Raw genomic sequence first — 25,389 nt, forward strand, 5'->3', positions numbered from 1 at the left:
TGGCACTGGCCAGTGGTGGCGGTGAGGGACCGGGGCGGGGGTGCTCGCAGGCAGGCCGTTGGACAGGCTTTTTGGCTGAGATACGTGGGCACGGGTGACAGAGGAGGGAGAATATCAAAAAATACAAAAGAGCGCAGCCCCACAGTGCAGGAGGCACTGCCCTGCCTGGTGCCCACCCACGGCAGGCGGGCGCCATGGGGGGCCGGCACCGTGCGCACACGCTGGCTTCTAACTGGCTTTTTATTTTATATCAAGAACACTTGGTTTTAAAATCTTTACAAAGGACAAAACGCGGCGACTCCGTTAGTGTGTAAAGAACTAAAGATCTGCTTAAAAAACGTCTCTGCAAAGAGAAATGACTGACACAAAAGAGATTCTCTGCAGCGCAAAGAGGGGCAGAGGTGCCAAGTCTCCAGCCCAGGGCCCCCGCTCACAGGGTCCCTGAGCCCCGGCACCAGCCCCAGCGCCCGCATCCAGCACGAGGCCAGGTCCCTGGACTCTGCCCATTCCCTCTGCCTATAGCACCATGGCCTGGGGCCACTTCTCAGCACAGTGAAGGAGCCTTTTCCAGGGCTGCCAAGATGCCTGGGGATGTCTGGGCACTGGCTGAGAGGGATGCCCGGTCCCGCTCCTCGTCAGTCCCAGGGTGCTCGGTGGGCTCAGCACTGGGGATGTGATCGCCCCACTGGGAGGCACAGCCACGGCACTGGGAACCCCGTGGCCACTGACAGCGGGGTACCCCTGCCCACCTGCACGGGTGGGTTGTGCAGGACTACACCGTGTCCCTCCTGCACCCCACTGGCATCCCGGGGCAACCCACGGGGCCCTGAGGCCAGGAGAGTCAAAGCACTTCTCAAAAGTTAGATAGGAACAAAAGAAAGCGCTGGGGCCGCTCTGGGACCCCACAGGTCTCTGGGCTGGGAGCTGCACCGTCCGTGGGCGCTGCCCCTCCGTCCGGGGGCTCTGCGGGCCCCGCCGGTCCCTCTGCCAGTGTCTGCTGCGTGTGTGTGCGTGCGTGCATGCGTGTGCGCCGGCGGCGGGCAGCTATACCCTGGTGGTGGAGTGTGAGTGCGGAAGCCCCGTGCTGTTGAAGCCGGCGGTGAAGGTGTTGTAGGGGTGCAGGGTCTGCAGCCCCACCAGCGAGTTGGGGATCATGGTGATGGTGTTGGGGGTCATAAGCGGGATGTCGTCCGGAGAGCGGCGCAAGGTGAGGGTGTAGTCGGGCAGAGCGGCCAGGCGCAGGGTGTCGTGGGATGGCACAGCTTCGCACTCGTGGTGCCCCTGGCTCACCTGCAAGGAGGGCATCTCCTCATCAGGCGCGTGGGCGATGTCGTTGGAGGCGCCGCGCTGCGGGCTGGGCTGCCGGTGCGTGTCCTGCCGGCGCTTGTCCTTGCGGTAGTAGAGGGCGGCGAAGGCCAGCACATTGAGGAAGAGGAGGGAGGCGCCCACGGCGATGGTGACGCTCAGTTCGGTGGAGTAGTCGCGAGGGCTCTCGAGCAGCGTGCCCGCCTCTTGCTCCGGGCTCCACTTCTCCTTCCCGTTCTCGCTGTTGTAGGCGGGCGAGATGGCAGGGCGCTTGGTGGTCCAGATCTTGCTGTTGGGCCGGCGGGTGATGTGGGAGTTCTGTGTGGTGTCGGGTGGTGGCACTTTGGTGGTGGTGGAGGTGTAGTGGAACATATCGTGCAGGTTGTACAGGTGGGGAACCAGGTGCTTCCAGAAAGCCACCTTGGTGGCCCGGTAGTGGTCGCGTACCCGTGGCTTCAGCCCAATGTGCAGGTACAGCTGGTCACGGGGGTTGTACTTGGACCAGGCCACCTCCTCAAACCGGTTGGCCTTGGTGTGGATGAACTTGGTGTCCTGGGGGACAGGCTTGTTGGGGTCCCTGTGAAACATAGGCAGAACAGAACTAGCACTGGGAAAAGCCAAAGAAACAAAGAGGGAGAGCTGGATGCAGAGACAGAAACTGAGGGGACCTTTGCCAGTGGTGGCACAGGTTGGGCTGGCAAAAGGTCTTGAATGACTGGGCAACACCCAACCCTGGCTCAAGTCTCACCCAAGATAACCAGGGCCAACAAGCTTCCCCACCCCTGTGGCTTGGCTGGGTCCTGTTCCAGGGGCTGGCCATGATCTAGGCTTCTTGTTTTGTGGTTGATGCCATGGCCCCATGGCCCCAGTGAAGGTACAGCACATGGGGAGCACATCTCCCTCTGGGCACAGGGAGCTCAGTGTCCTACACCGGGCATGATTAACCCTCCCCACCACAGCACAGCCCCAGAGAATCCAGCTGCAGTGAGTGCAGACCCCTGCGACACGGCACCCATCCCCACTCACCCTGTCTTGGCAAAGTTGGTCCAGTAGGTCATCACCACAGCACTGAGCATGACGTCGTTCTTGGAGAAGTTGCAGGGAAAGAGGTCGGTGGGGCCAATCATGGGGATCCCAAACACGTAAGGCACCTCATCCCCGTGGGCTGCATCGGACCATGCAGGCTTCATCAGGCTCTGGCAGTGGTGGTAGAAGGCATAGAAGTAGGTGGGGGAGCCGTAGCGGGCGTGCAGGTCGGCTGTCACCACCGACGGCTCTACCCACTGGTGGTCGGTGAAGAGGGCCACCAGAGTCTTGCGCCGTGTCTCGGGGTTGTCCCGGTCGGCCCAGTCTGTGTACATGAACTTGATGGTCTCCCTCAAGGTGTCCTTGCCCTCAGGGTAGCCGTACAGGTTGTCTACAAAGTTGGAGACTGAGTAGTCAAAGTCACTGCCTGAGACGCCGTCCTCAGGGTCTACTACACCCTCCACAAACTTCAGCCCTTCCCCCTGGTTGACCCCCAGCATGATATCATAGTTGAGGAACTCTCCCTGCTCCATCAGGATCTCTGGGTCATCCGGGATCACATCCCCATCAATGACTGGCCCGAAGGCCACGTGGTAGCGGGCTGGCTGGATGTCTTGCTCTACCAGCTCCTTGGCACTCTTCTGCCGCAGGCAGTCCACCATGTCCACGGTGTCCAGCACGTTGCAGCCCACCTTGTCAGCCAGCATGCTGGTGTACTTCACAGGCTGGTAGTTCACTGCCCAGCTGGAGAGCGCGGAGCCGCTCTGGATGATGGCTCTCTGGAACAGACCTGCAACACAAGCAGGGAGTGGAGGAAGCTCTCAGCAGGGTTCCAGCATTGCAGTGCTGCACTGCAGGATGCAGCATGGAGAAGGCATTGATGCTCTTGTACCCCTGCAAGGACCCAGCACTGCAGCCCACACCCAGCCTTGTCCCACAGCTGTGCTGCCTGCTGAGCTGGGCTCACACAAGGGGCTCAGCCCAGGGCTGCTGTGGGAATGGCAGGATGACAGCTGGGAATGCAAGTGGGTGCTCCTGGAAGCAACAAAGGGCGGCTGTGCTCCCTGAGGATCCCATTGCAGGGGATGACCCAGCATCCCTTGTCCTGGTGTGGGGAGAAGAGGGGCCATGGCTGCATCAGAGCCTGGCCTTGCCAAGCAGCCTGTGCTACCCCAGCCACCCCAAGGATGTGTTACCTGGGCCCCTGAGGGGCACACGCTGCCCCTGGCTCAGCACCATCCTCCAGCCCAGGTTGGCACCTGCTTCACTGAGGAGCCATGCTGTGGGCTAGCAGCAGTGGGAGGGTTAATGCCTGCTTGGGGACACTTAACCCTGCCGTGTCCCACCCCACTGCTTTGTCAGAGTCCCCCTCGACCCCCTCCCTGCTGCTTCCTGCCCAGCTGGGGCTGCTCAGTGCCAATCCGGCCCTGCAGGAGCACGCTGCCAGATGCACAAAGAGGGCCTTTCTGCCACCAAGAACACAGAGGGAGTGGACTTTCGCCCTGGAAAACGAGGCCACAAAGGCCCTGGCCCAGGCAGAGAAATGTGTGGCTTCGCTCCAGTCCCATGTCAATGGTGCTTGTGCTCAGAATACAAAGGGTGGTGAGGAAGCAGAGCCTCTGGGCTGTGAAAGGCAGCCAGTCCGGGGTGCACCCAGGGGTCCCTGCTCTCTGACCAGCCTTCTTTGCACCCCAAGTGCTGCTGCACCCCTGCCAGACCCCAGCACTCGCTTGCCATGAGGGACTGTTGCAGGTGACCCCTGAACGGTGCTGGCACAGCAGCGTGGTGCCCATGGCGCTGCCCCTGGCGCCCTGAAGTGCAGAGAACCCCTGTGCAACCCAGGCTGTGCCACTCTGCGGGGAAGCAGAGCAGCACCTTCCCGCAACAGAAGCGTTCAGAGGCTCCTGGCTCCCAGCCACCATGTCCATAGCTCTTGTCTGCACGCACAGTCCTCACTCTGCCAAGTACCTGACGTACAGTCCCATGCACTGGGACAAAGAGAAGTCACAAGCTCTGTTTGTCACCTCCCGGTGCCCTAGAAAGCCATACCCAGCCTACAGGCTGGAGACCGGCCATGGGCTTGCTTGCTCTGCGCCATCATCCACATGCCAAGGAGCCAGGATGGGGTTTCCTGGCTCCCTGGAGGTGCTGTCCCAGCAGCAGCTATTGCGCCCTGCCAGCAGCATCATTCCCAGACAGACCCACCAGGCTGGGCTCTGGCCCTGCCCACACTGCCTGGGCAAGTACAGGGCAGCTGATGTCACTGTCAGCTGGTCATGTCCCTGACGGAGCCCCTCTGCCATGTCTCTGCACGGTCACATCCTGACCCAGGACTCATCAGGTCCTCCTGCTCCATGCCAGCACCTGGCTGAAGCCTGACAAGCACCCCAGGGAGGCAGCAGCACCCTGCACTCCACGTTAGACCTCTGCAGCCTGCTGAGGCCCAGGCAAGAAGGTGAAGTTCTGCCTTTCCTTGCTGTTCCCCTCCCCGGTGAGGGTCCCAACACACCCTGCCTCCTGCAGGACTGGCTGCCACAGCATGGTGGAGTCAAGTGGTGGGGCCAGGGCTCTGCCAGAGGGTGGCTGGAGCTGCAGACTGCCACCAGCTGCTGCCAGCTCCTGATTTCATCTTTGCTTTGCCCAGTGGCTGAGACTGGAAACACTTTGGGTGGTGTCTGGGCCAAGCCCTGCTCAAAGCAGGGTGCTGGGTGCCTTGCCCAACTGAGATCTGGAGGGATGGCAGCCAAGGGCAGAAGCCCCCATGGAGAAGGAGATGGGACAAAGGAGGCACTTAAAGTTTGCCTGGCACAGACTGCTCCTGCCCTGGTATGGCTGGCTGGAGAGAAAAACAGCACTTTGGTCACTGATGAGGAATCAGAGTGACCCTACAAGGCCTGAAGCTGGCAGGGAGCTGTGGATTTCCCCAGCAGCCAGACTCAACACATGCTGTACCAAGCCTCCAGCGTCAGCCTCCTGCAGCACCTGGCAGAGCAGGCACAAATCAGCAGCTTCATTAATAGCTTGTGATCACTAGAAGTTTCATTTTGATGCAGTAAAAACAAACCCACCTGTTCTGCAGGCTGCAACTTAGCACTGCTCCCACGCCGTGTTCCAGAGCCAGCTACCCATCCCTGGGGATATGGGTGCTCTGGCACAGGGAATTTTTTGAGGTCATTTTACAGCCATTTGGCTTTATGAGACACTGGCTGCAGCACTGAGCACTGCCCTCCTGCCCCACAGCATTTACAGCCAGCAGCAGCTCCCCTGCCCCAGCAGTGAGGGCACCCAGCACCTCTGAGAGCAGGGGGGCCACACCAGGGGCACTGGGGCTGCATGGGGCAGCAAAGGATTCATCATGCAGGTGCAGGGCTTAATGGCATTAAGTGTAGCATCACCTGAGAAGTGTATCCATTTTTCATGGCTGAAAAGTCACAAAGAGCAGCCCCTCCAATCCACCCTCGGCCTCTCTCCATGCTGCTCCAGTCTGGACCCCTGCAAGAGGCTGGGGCCACCTGGGCAGCCAAGCACACACTCCTGCACTCCTGTGATGGAAAGGAGTACCCTTAGAAGCATTGAGAATGCATTACACATAGTGCTCCTGCTCCAGCTTTCACACTCAATATGGGCAGAGAAAACACTTTTTCTTTTTGCAGGAGCTTTCAGCCTGTAAAAGACTCCCCATCATCAGCCATCAGCCCTGCTGAGGTTCTGGAGGTCTCCATTCCTGTGTGATTCCCAGGCTGTTGAGCAGGGCAGCAGCTCTTCAGCTTTGAGTGCAATTTGCCATGTGTCTCTGAAGGGCAGACTCATGCCCGTGCCTACTGCTCACACGTGTCCTTTTCTCCTCAGCACCACACCTGGGGACACAGCACTGGAAGATGGCTGCACCCTCATATAAGGCTCATGAGCAGGTCCCTGGCAGGCTGCTCCCCTGTGGACCATATCCAGTTCAGGCTTTGCTCCTATAATTTCCTTTAAGAAATTTATCAAAAACGCCTCTAGTCTCACAGTTAATTTTTCTCCCCCTCAGTACTTGATGTAAATGTCTTTGCAGGTGGTTTACATGCATTTGTTCTTATTCCAACACAGTCTTTTAGCATAAATAATTCCCTTCTTTATTTAGAGTAAACACTCTGCTCTATTTACAGATATTAATCATATTATTTCCACCTGTGTTTTGCTAGGTGCGGCACTTCCAGCTCTGCCAGTCTCCCAACACAGGGCCCTCCATCCCTCCCCAAGCTCAGGAGGGATGTCTGTGGGGGCTCTGTCTTCCCCTCTATTCCAGTATGAATACCTTTCCTATCACTGAGTTCCCTGTTCCCAGTACCCTGCATGATGCCCTCTACCCCCTCCACACCTGCACTGGGAACACCTGAGCACCAGGGCAGGACACCACAGGAGGCTGGTGTCCCCAGGCTGAGGGGCTGGCCCTGGGCTGCAGCCTTGTGCACAGGGAGCACCCACTCCATCCCTGGCTCCCACATGCTCTGACTCTTTCTGTCCTTGATGAGAAGGTTTTGCCTCCCAGTCCTGGTCAGGCTCTCACCAGTGAGCGATTAGAAAGCAGCCCTGACTTTGTTGGGCTGGGCAGCAGGACCCGGGCGGGCTCCCCTCCCCGGGTTAGCTGCAGCTGCAGCAGCCTCGGGCAGGGCTGACACCTACCTTCCGAGTGGTGGGAGAGGGTGAGCAGGCTGACACAGGAGGCGCCGATGCCCGAGCCGAAGACGGTGATGCGCAGGGGATCGCCCCCGAAGAAGGCGATGTTCTCGCTGACCCAGCGCAGCGCCTGGATCTGGTCCAGCAGCCCGTAATTGCCCTTGGCAGCCTGGTCCCCCGTGCTCAGGAACCCTGAGGGCCAAGGGGAGCCGGGTTAGGGATGAGGAAACAGGGAAAGTCCTGGTTTCCCACCCCCCTTCCCCAGACCTAGGGCAGCTTCTGTGGGACCCTATCCCACCATGAGACCACGCTACCAAGAGAGTTTTGTGAGTTCTAAGCTGGAGCAGGGACACCACTGAGCTCCAGCCATCCTCTGCAGAGCACAGAGGGGTGAAAGGCTGAGAGAGCAGCTGCAAACCTCGGGGAGCCTCTCTGGCCAACAACAAGCAGTGACAGGGTAAAGAGCACAAAGCTCTGTCCTACCCATACCACCACCTGGGCTACAACAGCTCAAGACATCTCACACCAGCCCCAAGGAAAGCTCAGAAAGCATCAGTGGCTGCAGGCAGGGTGAGTGTGAGCACAGCCAATGCTTTCCATGGACTAGTGTGGTCTGGGGGAGGCTCTGTAAGTGTCAGGAGGTGGGCTGGGCAGAGAGGAACCGACTGCAGCTTAAAACACAAAGGCTCTCAGTGAGGAAGAAGGTGAGAAATGCTTTCAATAGCACAGGAAACACCCAAGATAAGTTATCACTCTTTCGTTTGCTTTGACTTTAAGCAGGAAGCCAAAACCTGAGGGGCCCGAGGTAAAATCCAGGCAGGTAAGCCCAGCACACAGGGAGTGGCCCCAGGGCTGTGCTGGCACTTGGAGGGGTCTGGCTGGGTGTGGTGCACCGCCCCAATGGAAATGATGAAGGCACCACCTAAGTCTAATGTCATATTGTGACTCGTGTCTTATCTTTGCACCTATCCATTTTAGGACTTTTGACATTAAAAGGTTTTGAATAGGTTAACTATCATCTTTCACATGAAACTATGGGCTCTGGAGGCCATGAGAGGAATGTGCTGCCCCAGGTACCAGGCAGGAGCCCAAGGGAGAGCACCGTGCTAGGCTGGATGGCCAGGAAGAGAGCCAGCAGCTTGGCTTGGAAAGGAGCTGTCCCCAAACCTCTACACCCCTTGTTCTCACACTGCCAAGGGAAGCAGCAGTGGTGTTCCACACCAGCCTCCTGTGTCTCAGCCTCTGGGGGTTTCTGCTGCTTCAGGCAGGGGACTGCACTGCCTTTTGACCCTCTGTCCTCACCAGCGCTTTTGGAAACAGGACTGCCACCCTCCTCTGCATGGCACCTGACACTTTCTGTGGTCCCCACTGCAGACAGCCACGTCATGGTGTGTTGCTGGGGGGGTCCCAGCAGCACAACTGGCTTGGAGGCTGCCTGTGCCCAGGGAGGGAGAGCTGCCAGGTCCCCAGGACAGCCAGGCAGCACCCGCTGGCACCTCACCCGTCTGAACCCTCTCAGGAGGAGATGCTGGGTAAACACATTTATTATTCATTTAACCACAAACCAATATTTGCTTTCAGTTGAGCCAGTCTGTGTAAATGAGCCGGGGGGTGACCGGTGCCAGGACCCAAACTGGGCTGCGACCGTGCGCTGGGGGCTGTGCCACGTGGCACCGCCGGGCTGCCAGGGCCGAAGGCACCCAAGGCACCGAAGGCAGGGGCAGTGCCCGCAGCGCATCCCGCCGCGCCCGCCGCCCCCTCCGCCCCCTTTCCGGCCGGCCCGACCGCGGCAGGCACAAGGGCTGTCCCTCTGCCCGGCTGTGTGACGGCACAGCCCACGGCAGCCAGCTCATACCGAGCACTCCAACGCGGTAGTTCAGGGTGATGACAATCACGTTCCCATAGCTGGCCAGGATGCTGCCGTCTATCATGTTCCCCGTGCCCTCCATGTAGGAGCCACCGTGGATATAGACCATCACCGGCTTGGCCCCGCTGTCCCGGATGTCTGGAAGGAGAGGTGGTTACACACAGCACCGCACCGACGGCCGCAGCACCCTGCCCGACAGGCAGACCAAGGACAAGGGCAATGCCAGCTGCCAGGACCAGGGAGGGGGCTCAGGAGCCAAAGCCAGAGCTCTCCTGGGGGCCACAGCATGGAGCCCCAAAGCCAAACACCACTGAACCAACCCTGCCAGCCCCTCTCTGGGAGGTGGCTGTCGCTGCTCTGTCCCCACACTGCTGTCCCCTCGGGGGTCTGAGCACGTGAGGGAGGGACGCTGGCTGGACCCCGCTGCTCTTCCCCGGAGCTGGGGTCTGGTGTGGTGTGGGAGCCAGATCAGGTCTGCTGTGGGGGAGAGCTGCAGAGCCCAGCCCCAGGATGCAGCCCCATGTCCTGTCTTTGGCTGGACCCAAGCACTCCGTGAGTCCTGGAAGCTGGCATTGCGGAGGGGGGCAGGGATGGGGGTGTGCAGGACCTAGAGGGGGGGGCCACTGATGTGTGCTCCAGTGTCTTACTCTCCCACTCCCCGTTCCCATTCCCCTGGGAAGGCAGGGACCTGTCTGGATGTAATCCCACGGCACCCCAGTGCCCAGACACAGACATGGTGATGAGGCAGACAGTGTATGCGTGTCGGGGAGGTGAGCACGGCGTCTGGACGAGGACAGGGCATGAGGCATGGAGTGAGGATGGGCAATGGGACCCCGAGGGCCGGGGAGGAAGGACGGTGGGAGCCTAGGGGACAGGGAGCAGCCACGCTCCCTCTCTCAACTTCTCCTGCCCAGGGGACATCCTGCCCCTTCTGGCCCACAGGCTGGTGATCCTTCACGGAGCCATGGCCACCCACAAGGGAATAACATCCTGGTGCATCCTGCCCACGTCAGGCAGTTGCACCCGCCCTGGAGACATCGCCAGGTCCCACATGCCTGCGCTGCCCAGCCCTGTCCTGGGCTGGCGATCCAGACCCATGGACTTTGTCCTCCCTTGTGCTCACTCACGCCCAGCACCGTGCTCAGGTGGGCTGCCAGTGCCTGCTTGGCCTCAGCTGCCCCAGGCAGCTGCTGCTCCCTGCCTGCCTCCCTCAGCAGTGCAGCACAGCACTGTCCCACCAGGACTGGGACCCTCGGGGCACAGCCACACCAACGCCAGTGCCCGGCTGGGCTCTTCGTGCTCCCTCACACCCACCTAGCCCCTGCCCACGTCCACTCCTCCCTGTGGCATGCCCATTGCAGGGGGCTGGAGGTCAGGTACCTGTGGCCATTTTCATCTCCAGCTGTGCCCATGGCATGGCTAAAGGTGGCCTCCCATACAGAAAACCTCTTCCCTCCAGGAGAATGAGGCTACACCAAACCCGAAACCTGTGCTGGCTCTTTTCCTATTGCCAGAATGCTGCCAGGCAAATGCACAGACCAGGTGAGCAAAAAGTGCTTGCAGCTCCTCCAGGACAGACATTGTTTGTGTGGCACAGCTACACCAAGACAATTTTTTCCAGTATCACCTGCTTGAAATGTGAGGGGCAGGAACATCAGTGCCTGTGCCCGTGTCTTCTCCTCCATCCTGCACCCACTCCCTGACATACAAAGGGCCCTCCTGACAGCAGAATGGCAGCAATGTACAGAGATGTACCAGGAAATAAACAGCTCCCAACTGCCGCAGCACATTTTGGTGTGTGTGGATTTAGCCCAGTGGAGTCACTTAGGCTGAACGCCAGTTTACGCCCTGGTACAAGAGATCATGGGGCACAGGTTAGCCGGAGTAAACAACAGGGGTTTAGTACTGCCAAGGAAAAAGTTTTTCATCTATTTCCCAGATCCTAAATGCCATCTGCCAGGCCTCGTCTGAGCTGCCCCGGACCTTCTGCACACCGTGAGGCTTTACTGTCCTCAGCACATTAGGGTTGTACCCTGGCCAACCCTTCCTCCTACCTCCTCATCTCATCTCTGCAGCCAAACACGCTGACTCCATAACCTGCAGACAAACCACCCTGTTTTACTAAAAATAGCCTATTCTGCAGCTTGCTTAGTCCTGGCATACATCTAGAATCACATCTGCTTGAAAGGCCACTTGCTCTGTCTTGGCTGGTGCTTGCAAGCAAGACCTCACTTCCACGGGGTGAGGAAGGAGAGAAGTTAACAGAAACCAAGTGGGCCCTGGGTCTCCTGTGCATGGCCAGATGCCCTTTGGGGTGCCAAGTGTTCAGGCTGCTGGCACAGCCACGGCAGGGCCAGGCAAGGGTGGATGGGGAGGCTGCTGGCACTCAGATGCATGTCACTGACTCTGGAGGGATGAGGCTGGAGGTGGGATGTGACCTGTGGGCTCAGGGTGAAATGGGCCCAGGTGCCCGAGGGCTTCTCTCCTCCCAAGCTGCCATGCTTCCTCCCTGCCCTCGCTCCAACTGAGCAGGAGCAAACTCCTCCTAAAGCGGAAAAACCCCATGAGCTTTCCCCCGTCAGGAGGAGGGGAAGGTCCTGGGTGCCCTGCACAGCCGGCCAGCCTGCCCCCCACCCCGCGCAGCTGCCTGGCACGGCAGACAGACACACACAGGGCTCCCTGGGGGTGGCAGCGGATGGCGGCACACGGAGCTGCTTTGCTTTGCTTTGCTTTGCTTTGCGTGTCATGCAGTGGCAGCCTCGAGCACAGAAATACCTTCGTCTTCATCACCGTCATTATCCGCTAAGTCCTCGCCCTGTTTCTTAGCGCTGGCTCCTAGGGACCAAACACGAGGAGACAGAACAAAAAGGAAAACAAAAGGAAATAAAAACAAAACAACAAAAAAAGAAAGAAAGAAAGAAAGAAAAAAAAAGAACACAAAAAAAAAAAAGAGAATTCAAAAATAGCATGATAGCAGAGACAGTGGGGCCACGCCTGTGCCCCACAGCACTGCTGGCTACTCACACTGCACCTCTCCCAGAGCCAGGGCAGTGTTGGGCACGGGCAGGGCTGCCCCAGGAGCGTGCCAGGATGCTGCTTCACCCGGGCCCCCTCCCAGATCCTCCCTGGGGAGGGCTGGGGCGGCAGGGAAGACGCGAGTGGGGCCGTGACAGCATCAGCACTGCTGGTGGATGAGTCTCTCAAAGCACTTGCTGATCCTCCTGCATCCCAGCCTGGCCCCCACCTGGTCATGCACCCTCAGCTGCAGGCAAGGCTCCCTCTCCTAGCACCGAGCCCTGCTCCCAGCTCTGCTGCCCCTGGGGACAACTGTCCTCTGCAGAGCTCACACCAAGGGCTGCCGTGCATGGCCACTGACCACCAGGCAGCTTCCTCCCCATCACCCCCATGGTGTGGGGCTCCTTGTTGTGCCTGGCCACAAGGGCCAGGCATGAGACCACTGCATGGGACCACCCCAGCACACAGGGATCCCTCATGACAGCTGCTCCCCTGAGCTGCCTGGCTCCATCCTGCACCAACTCCCTCCTTACAAGACATGCTCCATGTTTCACTGAGGATTTCAAAGGCACCAATCAGCCTGACCTGACCAAGGCAGAATCCCAAACATGAGTTTCTGTAACATCCTGAGTGCCTTACAGATCTTCTGTGTCCCTTCACCAACCTGCAGTGCTGGGTCATGGGCCAACCCAGCAGCCCCATGTGGATTGCTGCTGTGGATGACTTGCAGTGAGCCTGGCACTCCCCAAACTGCAGCCAGCAAGAGCAAGGAGAGGTGGCCTGTGCCTGGCAAGGAGAAGGGGTGCTGAAAAACCTGTGCCAAAACCCCACTCCTGCAAAGAACTGCATGCCAGTGTAGACACAAAGTCAAGTGGTGCCATCCCTGTGCCCTGGAGCTCTGATTTTCAGGAAGAAGCTGGGTGTTCTCATCCTCTCAGAGCTGCAGACCAATGCCTGCAAATCCTCTGCTCCTTAATGCCTGCTACAAAAAGCTCCCCAGGTGCTGGTGACCTCTGGGGACACAGCAGGGTTTTCCCCAGGCAGGACTCATCCACACAGTGCCTGCATTGCCCTGGGACACAAGGGGCTCTCACACCCTGCCAGGCACCTGGCTGACCCCAGGGTCCTGCTGCCACCACCAACAGCTCCCATTGCCACAGAAAGGACTTTCACAGCCCCCAGCAGAGCTCCCACCAGCAAGGGGAAGGCCTGTGGCTGCATGGAACTACAGGACTAGATGCACAAAACTGGTCAGAAGGACACAACTGGGGAGCCATGCTCAGTCAGTCTGAGAGTGGCATTCTGCAGGTGACACGGGAGGTGGATAACGGAGATGGCAGCATGGAGAGGGATGGGATTTGAATTCACAAGGAATCTGTGATGGGGGAGGAAGAGATCTGAAATGGCTGTGAGGCAGCTCCATCAGGGTGAGAGGCTTGTAGAATGCCTTTAGCAGACATGACCTGCTGGAGAAAGTCTGGAGGAGCAGCAACCAGAGACCTCAAAAAATCCAGCAGGCATGAAAAGTTTACAGAAGGCTGGGTCACATGAATGCTGGGAGCAGAGGCACGATGGGAGCTGCAGCAGCATCCCAACACGTGAGAGAATACTGTGAGGTGGTGAGGTGGAACAGCAAGTCCCTCTCAGTCAGCCCTGGGGCTGCAGGAGGCAGGATGAGAAGAAAACCTTTCTGGCAGAAAGGGCAGAGAAACACTGGAAGAGGTGGCCTGGGGAAGTGTTTAAGACCAGGTGGGACACACTGCCAGAAAGAGGTGAGGGAGAGCTGCTCCTGCCAAGGGCAAGGATGGATCAGCTGTCTCATGGGCTGTTCTGATTTTCCCCACCATGCTCCAGCCCCACCCCTTCACCTCCTGCTTCACCGCCCAGCCATCCTCTGAGCATCTCACATCCTTCTCCTCTTTCCACCCAGCACCACCCCCATCCCTGTCAGCTCTCGCCCCAGCACCTCAGCCCCAGCATCTCCCCCTTCCTGCTGCATCCTTCCCACACTGCCTGCCCAGCCCACCCCCAGCCACACACTTGGCTGGGCATGTGCAGCCACTCAGCCTCTTTGCAGGAGCTGCAAGCTTGACCTACTGTGTCTTCATTAGGAAGAGCTGCAAGCCCAGAAAGCACTTAAATGACGAAGTGCTCATGCAGTATTTGCTAACCAGTGCTATGCACCAACCTCTTGGTACTTCTAAGGGATAGGGATTTTTCTCTAATGAAGACAACAGCCAGTGATGTGATCCACACTGTGCTTCAGAGTTGAGAAGCTGACCACAGGCAGCTGGAGATCATTTTCCACTGCAAGAGGCCCTGGTGCTGTTAAAGCCCTGGGACTGGCCAGGCTGCAGCCCTCCAGCCTGGTCTCCTTCAGGGACAGAATTCTCTGTGCAGATGAGAATGGAGGAATCAGCTATGAGGACTGTCAGGTTGTAAAAGAGGGCAGTGGACAACATCTCTGTGACCTGAGCAACTGTCCTAGCTGAGCAGGGAGGGATCCAGCTGGAGACTGCTGCTGCAGAGCTAGGACAAGCCTCCAGCAACCTGAGCTCCAGGCACTGCAGAAGAGATGGCAGAAAGCAGCACTTGGAAGCTAAGCAAAGCAGGAGTGCAGTGATGCAGGCCAGGGGAAGGGGAACAGCAGCAGCATGTGTGTGTGGCAGATGCAAAGCACAAGCCTCACCCATCAGCAGGAAGGTGCCAGGGTGGTTATGGCCAACACCAAGTGGGCTTTTTGCCCCTTGCTGCAGTGCTCACCTCCAGCACAACCCACCAAGGCCCCACAGCTTGTGTCAGCAACCCCAGCTTCACTTCCCTCACCCAATAACACTTTCCACTGGCTCCTGCCATGCTCAGGGACACCCAGCCCAGGAGATCTTCCTCTGCTCTAAGAAACGCCACCACACAGAGCCCTGCAGCACCCACTCTCATGTGGATGGGTTTAAGTCTGTGGATTCACAGCTGGAAAAACTAAAAGGGCTCATGGCTCTTATTCTCCTTACGCATCAAAAACACCCTCCACTAACCCAGGAAGTGAATGTCTGTTGTCTGCCACTTCACTTTAAGCTGACTGCAAAGTGACATTGTTCAGGCCGATAGGAAGGATGCAGATGCTCTTATCTGAGCCACTAGGAAGATTTAAGTTCAACTTAAGTTAAAAAAATAAAATCACTTTGCCTGAAACAGGGGCATCCATGCTGGATTTATTCTATCTTGAGTAAACCATACCAACAGCGCTGACACCAGTGCAAACAGAGATAAACCAGGGTAAGGAGCCTCAGTTCTCAGAGCCCTCATTCTCAGCATGGTGTGGTAAGAGAAGAGCAGGAACCTGAGATGACACCTTTCCAGTTCCAAATGTCTGTTCAGGGCACCCATAGGCAGCTCCAGCACCCTCTCCTCAGTGGGAGCTCCCTGGGGCACACACTCCTGTGAGGCAGCCACGATGCTGCAGGAAGCAGAGCCTCTAATGGCTACATGGACCCAAAGGGACACCTGCTGCCAGCCACAGCATCTCAGCCACCTCTCTGGGAGTGACAAGGGACAGGGCCAAGAATGGTGCAGCTGTTGAACCTGCTGCTGCACAACCCCGCAGGCAGGGACAGCTCAGCTGGGACCTGTGTCATCAGCCCTTGCTCCAGGACTGCAGCACTTCTTGGTGCTGCCCTGCCCCTCCCTGCCCTGGAATGATGCAGAGGAGTTATCTCCATCCCTGAGTGGACTCTATAAAAGCACTGCATCTCCTCACGCTCTGCTGCCCCCGCAGCACAAACACCGACCCTCACCTTTGCAAATCGCTCCCCGGAGCAGAACTGGAGCGCCAGGGCAGTGGTCTGCCCACAGCCAACCCTGCAGAGCAGCAGGCTTCGAGGGGGCTGGGAAGAAGCTTCCAGCAAGGAAGCACTGCAGAATTTGTGCAGCTGTAGGGAAGCCTCAGCTGGTACTTGGACAAGTCAGCTTCTTGGAGAGAAGCACAGAAGCTGCCGAAGTGCTTCCTGAGCCCAGGAGCTGCTGGGAGCTCCAGCCATCCTCACACAGCAGAGGAAGATGCTGGACCTGCACATTTGTCTCTGCAATGTCACAGACTCTTCGCAGTCCCAGCCAGAGAGATTTGGGCATTCGCTAATGAGAACCAGGAAGAGCTGCTAAGTGCAGGGCAACCACATTTTTCCCCTCCAAAAATGACATCCACCTCCTCATGCCCTGCAGCAAGGATTGCCCAGGCTGCTGAGGAAGGGAAGGAAAAATCATCCTGGCATCTACCACAGCCAAAAAAAGGCTGGAAGTGTTGGCAGCCCAAAGCATGGGGCAGAGCTGCATTTTGCACATAGGTACTGTGCTCCCAGGGTGTGTGTCTGTGTGTGTGTACGTGGTCTTTGGGTGGGAAGCACTATTTTTGCAGCAAAATCTGAGCCTCAAATGAGCCTCAGTGCTGTCAGCTCCCTTGGCACCATGCATGGCTAGCTGCTCTCAGAGCACTGCTGCCCTGCACTGCTACCAGAGAAGGGACCAATGTGTATGGAGGAGACTGGCATTTAGAAAATTTCCATAGAGGAAATGACTGTGGACAACTGGGCAGGGAAACAGGGATGTTTTTTTGTCCCAGAGATAAACAAGCATGACTGATAAATTCTCAGTCCTTTGTCTGCTCTGAAATACACAGAGCTTAGGGGTGGCAGAAGTCATGAAAACTCCAGTAAGGTGGGAGCTGAGGCATTTTCAACCACCAAAATACTGTTCTGTGAGAGGAGAGCTTATCACTGCTCATCTGTGGCCTTAGAAATAGTAATCATGATTATTCCAGAATGAGTCAATGTTCAAACGTTCAACCTGAGGAAATCAGCACTGCAGGTACATTACCCTCTCCCCAAGCATTACTAACCTAGGATACACAATGAGGAGTGTGGGAGCTTCTGTGTTTCATCACAAGTGACTCAATTAATTCAAGCCAACAGCTACCAGCGCCTGGCCAGAGCTGGAGGGAAGTGCCAGTGTCTGGGTGCTTTAATTCTTGGCACGCCACACCTGGATGTCCAAATGGCTGGCACTGGGCATCTGCTGGACCATGAGTCAACAGAGGCCAGTGGGGGCAAAGGGAATGTCCCCCACCAGCTCCCTGGGAGGTGACCAGAGGCAACCGCAGACGGGCTGCAAAGAAACCCTGCCCGTGAGCAGAGCCAGCGGGGAGGGAAACCCAGGAGATGAGCACACCCAAGGTGTTTTGTCATGCCTTATATCATCCCCTTGTCTGGCAGTAACCTGGAGCCTGCTTCCCCGGCCCTGGCTGCAGGGGGGTGGCGGGGGGCTGCCAGCCCTGGCAGCCGGTGGGAGGGCCGGGAGAGGAAGCGCTTTGAAGTGGCTGGTGATCACTGGCACAGCCGGCTCCGGAGGCAGCGTGCAGAGACTCCCTAATGCGCCAGCCCTTTCAGGGGCAGCCTTGGCACTCAGAGAGATGGTGTGTGAATAGCCAGGACAGCAACAGGAAAAGCAAAGCAAAGAAACCAAACAACAGAACTGGGGGAAACGGCTGGAAGGAAAGCGCTCCCCAAACCTCCAAGCCCAGCTGCACTGGCCCCGCCAAACCCAGGGGTGCAGGGAGACAGAGGCTGGGATGCAGGGATGCTGCTTCTGCTGCAGGATGCCCAGGACAGCAGCCTGTGCCGGGCAGATGCCCTGTACTGAGCCTTTCAGAAGAGCTTGGCTGCCTGACCGTCCACACGTTCATCTTGGGATGCACAGAGCAGTCAGCACTCCCTGCCTGCACGGGGCTGTGTGGAGGGATGGGTGAGGCATTGTGTCTGACACGGGGCTGAGCCAGCTACCACTTGTACATCTCTACTCCCTTGTGCATGTCACTGGTTGGGAATACAGGATCATTTAGGGGCAATGGGGGAAGGTCAGGGAAGGCAAGGCAAAGCAGACGTGTCTGAACTGGAGGTGCTCGGCTCCCCATGGGGCAGCTAGGGCTCAGGGAGGCTGCTGTGCCATGGGCTGGAGACCAAATCCTTACTGGCAGGACTGGGATGGGGGTGTGAGCAGTGGGGAGCAGCCTTGGCAGGCACAAGGCTCAAGGCAGAATCTGCAGCATTTACACAGCCAGGAGAGGCTTTATGCTTTTAACCAAGGAGCTCTGGATGTAAAATAATCAGGGATGCAATGGGGGAAAAGCTCAGCCCAGGATGGACTGCAGTCCCCAGTCACACAGGTCCTTCCCTGAGCGGGTCCATACACCCCAATGGGATAACCCAACCTAAGGGATGGATGCATTTCAGTGCTACCTGCCATCAGAGGCTACCCCTCATGGCCAGGGACGGGGAGGCTGTCAGTGCCAGTGGGATGAAGGTGGCAGTGCAGGCTCAGCCCAGGAGAAGCTGTTCTGAAAGGCCAGGAGCAACATGAGCATCCTCATGACCTGACCCCAGAGCTGTGCTCCCAGCTGGCTGGAGCATCCGTGGGGCTCCTCCCAGTGGGAAGCAGGGGGTGGCAGGGGGGGCTGCTTGGAGGGTCCACAGTCTGGGTGGCAGCACAGAGAGGTGCTGGAGGAGTGCTGCAGGCCGGGGGCCAGCCAGGCACCCTCTCACTCTCTCACTCTCTCTCTCTTTCCTCTCTGTGCCTCTCTGCCGGTCGGCTTGCTACATACCTCCTTTCCTACATATTTTCTTGTTGGGCTTTCGGGTGCATTCCTTGGAAATCCGTTTTACTGTAAAATGAATAAAAGACTACAAAATAACAGGAGGCTCCACTGATGGGAGTGGGCATGCAATCACAACCACGCTGCTACCCTCCCACCGCCCCCGGGACCGCGGGAGGTGGGGAGGGAGCGTCGCCATGGGAGGAAAACTCTGGGCCAGCCGTGCTGGGCGAGAAGGAAGGCATGATGCATTCCGTGGGCCCCAGAGACAGAGGAGTGGAGCCAGGCAGCCTGGGAGAAGCCACCGACCCGCCAGGCTGCTCTGCTGTGTGCAGCAGACCTGCTGCGGGTCCCTTCCGGCCCGCTGAAAATCCCTGGGGGCTCCTGTTGCGGTGAGGCTGGGTCGGGCGTGCCGGCAGGCGCTGCCTCCTCTGCCCTCTACTTACAGTTCAGGTGGGATCCCCTACAAAGGAAAAGGTTAGACGAGGAGGCACCCAGAGCCGCTCAGCCTCACCCCAACAGGACCGTGCCCCGTGCGTCCCCAGCACGCCAGGCTCATCGCTCTGCCGCTGTCCCACCGGCGCACGGAGGAGCAGCCAAGCGATGTGTCTGCCGGTGCACCCCAACCTCCCATCCGTACCAGGGCCCGGAAAAGGGCTCTGTGGTCCCTTTCTTGCCGGAGCATCTTCCCAGGGAGAGGCAGAGAGTGTTCCTCCCAGCCGCAGCCCACGCCCACAACTAGCGCATGGACCTGGGGAGGGTGGGAAGCAGGGAGGAAGGACGAACTCGAACCAACTCAAGACAGAACCTGGCACTCGGCGCCTGTGGGGAGCACAAATCAGCTTGTCACTCTGTGGATCTGCGGTCAGAGAGTCGGATTCAGATTTAGCAATACAAGAGAGGAACCCGTGACGATGCCATGGAGGTGGAGGGGTGGGACCGGGAGGCGTGGAGGAGCAGGAGCACGCGAGACAGAGATGGCAGCTGAGGGCAAGAGGGCAAGCTGCGTGGCCAGAGAAAGCTTTCCACAAACAGACAGCATGCTGCAGGGTCCACAACCACATGCTTCAAACACAACACCCAGGTGAGACCAACCACTGCTGGGGAGGGGTGGAGTGACCCCCCCCTCGCTCTCCTGCGGTCACCCCAGTGGGGACTCACCATCCTCCGTGGGGATGTAGATGTTGAGGTACAGACAGTCCTCGTTGGGGTCCTGGATGTACGTGGCCACGATATCCAAATTGGAGGTAAACCAGATGGGCAGCATGATCTCGGGAACGGCGTTGTGGATGTTCTGGGGGCAGACTGGTGAGAAGTGGGTAGCGTTCCTGATGCCCGACCAGGACGGTGGTGGCTCGGGGGGCATGAATCTCTTCTCCCCGACGGGGGGAGCAGCATAAGGAACCCCCAGGTACTGGTCCACGGGCCCCAGGATCTCACTGGGCAACGGCACGCGCACCCCTCGTAACTTCCCATAGTGCGTGTTGACAGTGGGCGAGTAGACCTGGCCCTCCATCTGCACAACCATCGAGGCAAAGCTCAGGACCCAGAGGGTGAGACGCAGGTCCCAGCTGGCCACCAGCTCAGGCACTTGGAGAACAGGGGGGAAGAGAGGGCTTCTCCAGAGTATCAGCCACATTGTCCGGGAGAAACAGCACCAACATCCAGGCCTGAAGCTCCTGGGGCGAGGTCTCAGAGCAGCCCCATCACACCAAGCCTCTGATTTGCCCACCAGGAACAGACGGAGCAGAAGAGATGGGAGTCAGGGGTGTCCAGCCACACCTTCTGCTGGGTGAGTCGGGAGCACAGATGCAGGATGCAGGGAGAGGTGGCACCCGCTCCTCACAGCCTCCCAGCTGCCTGCTGCTGCCTGCCTGCCAGCGGCCCAGCCCGGAGGTGACTGCTGATACTGTGGAGAGATGGAGGGAATTAACAGCAGACTTGCTCTGGAAGAGTTGAAGACCTGCAGTGCAGAAGGAGCCAGGATCTCTGGCTGAGCCTCCCACCCATGGGTGCTCATTGGCTCTGCCAGCAGCCGGGCAGGTGGCTCTGGGAGCAGGAAAAAGCGGGCAGAACGAGCAGAGCATGGGCAGACACACACACGGTCTGCCCATGCCTGCAGAGCCTGTCCCCGGTGCTCAGGGGCTGCCCAGAGTTTGGGTGCCAAGGTAAGCAGACAGTGCTGCGTCCCTCCCCATAAGGAGCCCGCTGGACACCACTGGTGCCAAGCACAGCCCCTGCACAAGATCCCACTGGCACCTCTCCTCTCCTGGCTGAGCCGGAGCTGCCTGTGCCCCGTGCCTGGGCTTCAGCACAGCGCTGCTCCCCTGCTCGGGGCAGCACACACCGGCAAACTGGACCCACACGTCCCAGCCAGGCACCCATCTCGCCCACCGTCCCCATCAGCTTCCCCCTCCACTGGGCAAAGCAGGGAGTGCTGGGCGGGCAGGAGGGGAAGAGCCAGAGCGATTGTGGGCATCTGCCCTCCCTCCCACCCGCTGCCTGCCCCGGCAAGCCCGGGAGGCAGAGCTGCGCTCCCACGTCCCGGCCGGGCTGGCAGCACCAGGAGGAGCAGCTGTGGCAGCCCCCGCGGGGAAGGGAGGGCGCTGCAGATGGGGACCCGCGGATGTGTGTCAGCGAGCAGAGCTCCTGTGCCAGGGAGCCCTCGCTGGAGGCTCTGTGCATTCTCAGCGCTCTGCCCTTCACCTTCCAGCACCGCCTGGCGCATTTAGGGCTTATGTAAGTGCCCCCGCCCGAGCTCCCCCCGCAGCACCGCTGCTCCGGGGGGAGCCGGGCACGGGGAGCCGCGGGGCTGCCCCCGCCCGGTGCTCGCTTCTCCCGCCGCAGCATCGGCCCCGGCGGCTCCGCTCCTCGGTGGGCGGATCTGAGGTCGGGTCCCCGCGGAAAGGCGGCGGTGGCTCAGGGGATGCTCACTCGTCCTGTCTCAGCCACATGTCCTCACGCTGGGAGAGACGGCAGCGGTGGTGAGGCACCTCCGCTTTGCCCCAGGGCATCCTGACATGCCCACCCGGTAGATCTCTCCCAGGCTCAGAGGGGAGCAGAGTTGCCTAGAAATTATTGGAGCACAAAATAAGGGCTGTATGCAGATGGGAGTTTGCAGCTCTGGTGGAGGTTCAGTTGGGCAGGGATTCCACAAATAGAGAACACCTCATCCAATGAGGAAAATATGCAGGAAAAAAACCCCACAACTACCAAAAAAAGAAAAACCAAAGAAAACCCCCAAGAAACCCCAAATCTCCCCGACAGACAAACAGAAACCCACTAAAAAAACCCCACCCAAACAAAACACAACCAAAAACCCCCACAGAAAGTGTCTCAAATCTGTACTGCACATGTGCAGGCAACTCACTGCTGGTCATTAAGGGAATGGGCCCATGCTGTGCCTGCCCTCCTGATAACACCCAAAGAACTTGGCAGCCTCAGAAATCAGGGTAACACAGTAAATAGAAACATTCATCTCAGAAAATCATGTTACTGCATTCAGCCCACCCAAGCAGCAAGGCCTCGCAGGGCTGGGCATGCAGGCACCTCTCCAAAGCCTACCAAGGGAATGCAGGGGATGCCAGACAAGGAGGGCAGTACCTCTCTGCACATCACTCCCCTTCACCTCCTCCTGCCCCACCAGGCAGCGACAGAAACACACCAGCAGGAGCACGACACAGCTGCGTTATCCCCCAAACAGATGCCAAAACCTAAGAAATAAAAGCTGAGTCAAGGGCCAGACAAACAGCTGAGGCACCCAGAGACCCCAAGCTCAGTTCTGCCCACCACTGCTGGAGCTGCCTCTGCAGCACAGTGCCTCGGCTGCCCTGTTCTGCCTGCAGCTGTGGAAGAAAACCATCATTCATCTCACATTCCTTGCCGCAATGCTCCTCCTTCAGCAGAGAGCTGACCTTTGCCTGACAGCGACATCCCAGGGGGGCAGTGCTGGCCTGGGACCCCCAGAGCTCTATTCCCAAGCAGGACCTCAAAGGTGCTTCAGACCCATCACTCTGCCTGACGTTGCTGGAAGGCAAACTGCCCAGTGAAAATGTTCTGCTTAGGTCCCTTCAGGTACCACAGGTTAGGATAAAGCTAATTATTAATGACTGTCATATCTAATTTGTATGACTGGAAGCTACAGGCAGCTTCCAGTCTTTATAACAGTGCATCCAGTGCTCCCTGCAGAGCCATTTCAACTGATCTGTCATCATTTTCTGTCTGCAGGAGCACCACAGCCCTGCCAGGGGTGGTTCACCAGCTGATTTCCCAGCTCCAGAGCTTCCTCATGGCTGCAGCCACATGCTGCCGTGGGCCCTGCTGCTCCACCAAGTCCTCCAGGAAAGGGATTTCACAGCACCAGGCAGTGCCACCACACAGCTGCCCAGCTGGGCTGTGCACACCAGGCACAGGGCTGAATTCACAACCCACTTTGCATCCGTGGAGCTTCCGCACGCCCACTGTAACCATCCTGTCCTGACACAATGAGGAATCTCTTTTTACAAAGCACAGCCAGAAAACAGCTTCTTGCTACAGCTCCTCAGAATTATGCTATGATGATGCTCCTCTGGGTTTTTGTTTAATCCTCATCCAGATCTGAAAAAACAAGAAAATCTGAAGACAAAATAAAAACCTAAGCTAAGACAGAATTAAGTACACATCCTTAACTTAAACGAAATGATGCTACAGGACTAAAAACTGTCTCCAATTATGAGCTTTACAAATCATGAGGCACAGAGGTGAGTTGCAAAAGTGATAGCCAAATATGTCCAGATATGGAGATGCACAGTCAAGGCCCAGCAGCCCTAATGTTACTCTGGAGAGCCACAAAGCCTTAACACTCAAATACAGCTCACGGTATTTTAACATTTGTAATTCCACATTTGGTTCCATCATTTTTTAAAGACTCTTTGCCTCCATCTGCACATGTCCCCGCAGCACAGAATAAAGGCACCCAAACAATCTCAGTGACATGCTTCTAAGCCTTCCTATGTTTGGATTTTTTTCAATTACAAACCCAAAAGACGATGCAAACCCTATATGTGAAATTCCCTGGGTTTCAAATGCCTGATTTGGGATAATTACAATACCCCTGTAACACATCGGATACCCTCATATTGCTGTTCTGTGCTCTGTGCTTTCTGATGTAACTCCATGTTAACATAACATTTAGGATGGGAATTTAGCCTTAATTTAATGCTGACAGACTGCCATAAAAACCCAGGCTTAATCCCTTCCACTGTGGGTTGTTGCATGTGCCTTGCATTGCTGCCTGCTGCCTCAACAGCTCTTGAGCTTCTTGGTCTTTCAAAGCATGAGAAAGAGCTGAGAGACCAGAGAAAGGACATTTCGTTCAGGGAAGCAATTCCCTTCACATCCCATGGGAGGTGGGAGCAAAACTTTCCCAGTTTTGCCGCCTACAGCGCTCTCACTGCTGCCTCCAGCAGGGAAGCCAAACGTGTCCCCCAGCGAAGATGGGCTGCTGCCTGCCAGGAGCCTGCCTGCCAACCAGAAATGAAACCAGGCTGGGCTGGGCAGGCACAGCCAAACTGGGAATGCTCACACAAGCAGGCAGTGAGAAACTGGGAGCATAAAGACACCGCAGGCATCCCAGGTCGCTCTGCCAGGCCGCTGGTGGGTGAGCAGAGGAAGTGAGGCTGCTAGCTCTCGGGGATGTTATTCATGTGCTTTGCAAAACAAATGCTCTATAGGTATTTCCACGGCCACACTGTCTGCCAGACGCTTCCTCCTCAACAAAGAGACGCTCTCCATGGAAACCTGGGCGGGTGGGATCCTCTGGAAGCCTCTCTGGCAGATGCATATTCAGGCATCTCGACACCAGCCAGACAAGCCGGATCCACACCTCCTCTGGCAGGCGGCCGAGGAGATGCCAGCAGCCAGCCTGCTCTCGTGTTGGACCCTTCACGGGGCCCAGCCTCCTGCCCTCGGGCACCAAGCCCCAGTTCATCACACTCATGTTGTGGCTCTGTGTCCCATGAGGTTCAGAGCCAGGACAGATGGAGACCTCAAAGCACCCAGCTGGCACGGATGGATGATCTCCTTCCAACAGCCAGCAGGCAGGATGGATGTCCCATTGCACCCTCCAGCCTTGTGCAGCTCTGCTCACCATCTGACCCCGCTGTACTTTGCTGGGAGCCAGCCTGTGCACCCCAGAACAAACATGCACGCAGCAAGCAGCATGAGAAACTTCTGCCTTCTCTTCTCCAGCTGAGCTCCAAACCTTTCCACCAGCCTGTGCTCCAGGAGCTCAGACTGGTGGTCAGCTCTCAGGCAGCAGCACCTGCCAGACCCACTCCCCACCTGGCATCTTCTCTCCTCCACTGGGCAGTAATCCCAGCTCTCACCCAGCCCCATCCCACCCTGCCTACAGCACTGCAGAAAGCCACAGGAAACCCTGGGGAGCAGAGAAGCTGCAGCACAACTGGACTGATGTGCTTGTGCAGTCCCTCAAGAGCATCTCCTAAGCCTGCAGGTCCCATCCCAGGTCACAGGCAGATGTTTCCAGTCCCACAGTACTGTGGGGGCATTTCTCAGGTCCATCACAGAGCTGGTGAACAGTGAGAGATGGCTCACAGTTACACTGAAAGGGACATGTGGGGTTTCACAAAGGTCTGCCCTGCTGCTTTTCCAGGAATGACCTAGATGACAGAACAAAGTACGTTTCAAAATCTGCACGTGACACACCAGCACTTCAGAGGCCAGGATGGGAGTTTGACATGCTCCTGACAGACTGGGAAAAGGGCTGGGAGATGATGGGCAGGACTGTAAGGCATTGGGAGGCAAAAAAACTGCTCAAAGAGGCCACAGAAGAAGGGACAGCAGCAGTTCTGCCACAAGGGTCATGAGGGCTACAGGTGAG

The 25,389-nt window shown here is 57.8% G+C and overlaps 1 protein-coding gene across 4 annotated transcripts; it reads right to left on the bottom strand.

Moving 5' to 3' along the window:
• Positions 1-1,044: 1,044 nt before the first annotated feature.
• NLGN3 (neuroligin 3) lies at positions 1,045-20,148 on the bottom strand (the record flags this gene model as incomplete). 4 transcript variants are annotated; one of them, XM_084213152.1, is made up of 7 exons in its annotated part: positions 1,045-1,882; positions 2,332-3,121; positions 6,997-7,182; positions 8,846-8,995; positions 11,633-11,692; positions 18,519-18,578; positions 19,671-20,148. In XM_084213152.1, the coding sequence occupies 7 exons, from the start codon at positions 20,146-20,148 to the stop codon at positions 1,045-1,047; spliced, it is 2,562 nt and encodes an 853-aa protein (XP_084069278.1). The 4 variants fall into 4 exon arrangements, with proteins under 4 accessions (XP_084069278.1, XP_084069280.1, XP_084069279.1 ...); XM_084213154.1 differs by lacking the exon at positions 18,519-18,578 and having other exon boundaries at positions 19,671-19,998; XM_084213153.1 differs by lacking the exons at positions 11,633-11,692; positions 18,519-18,578.
• Between the last annotated feature and the right edge of the window lie 5,241 nt (positions 20,149-25,389).

The sequence above is a fragment of the Fringilla coelebs genome (genome assembly GCF_963513975.1).
Source record: "Fringilla coelebs genome assembly, chromosome: 11".
Lineage (NCBI taxonomy): Eukaryota > Metazoa > Chordata > Aves > Passeriformes > Fringillidae > Fringilla > Fringilla coelebs.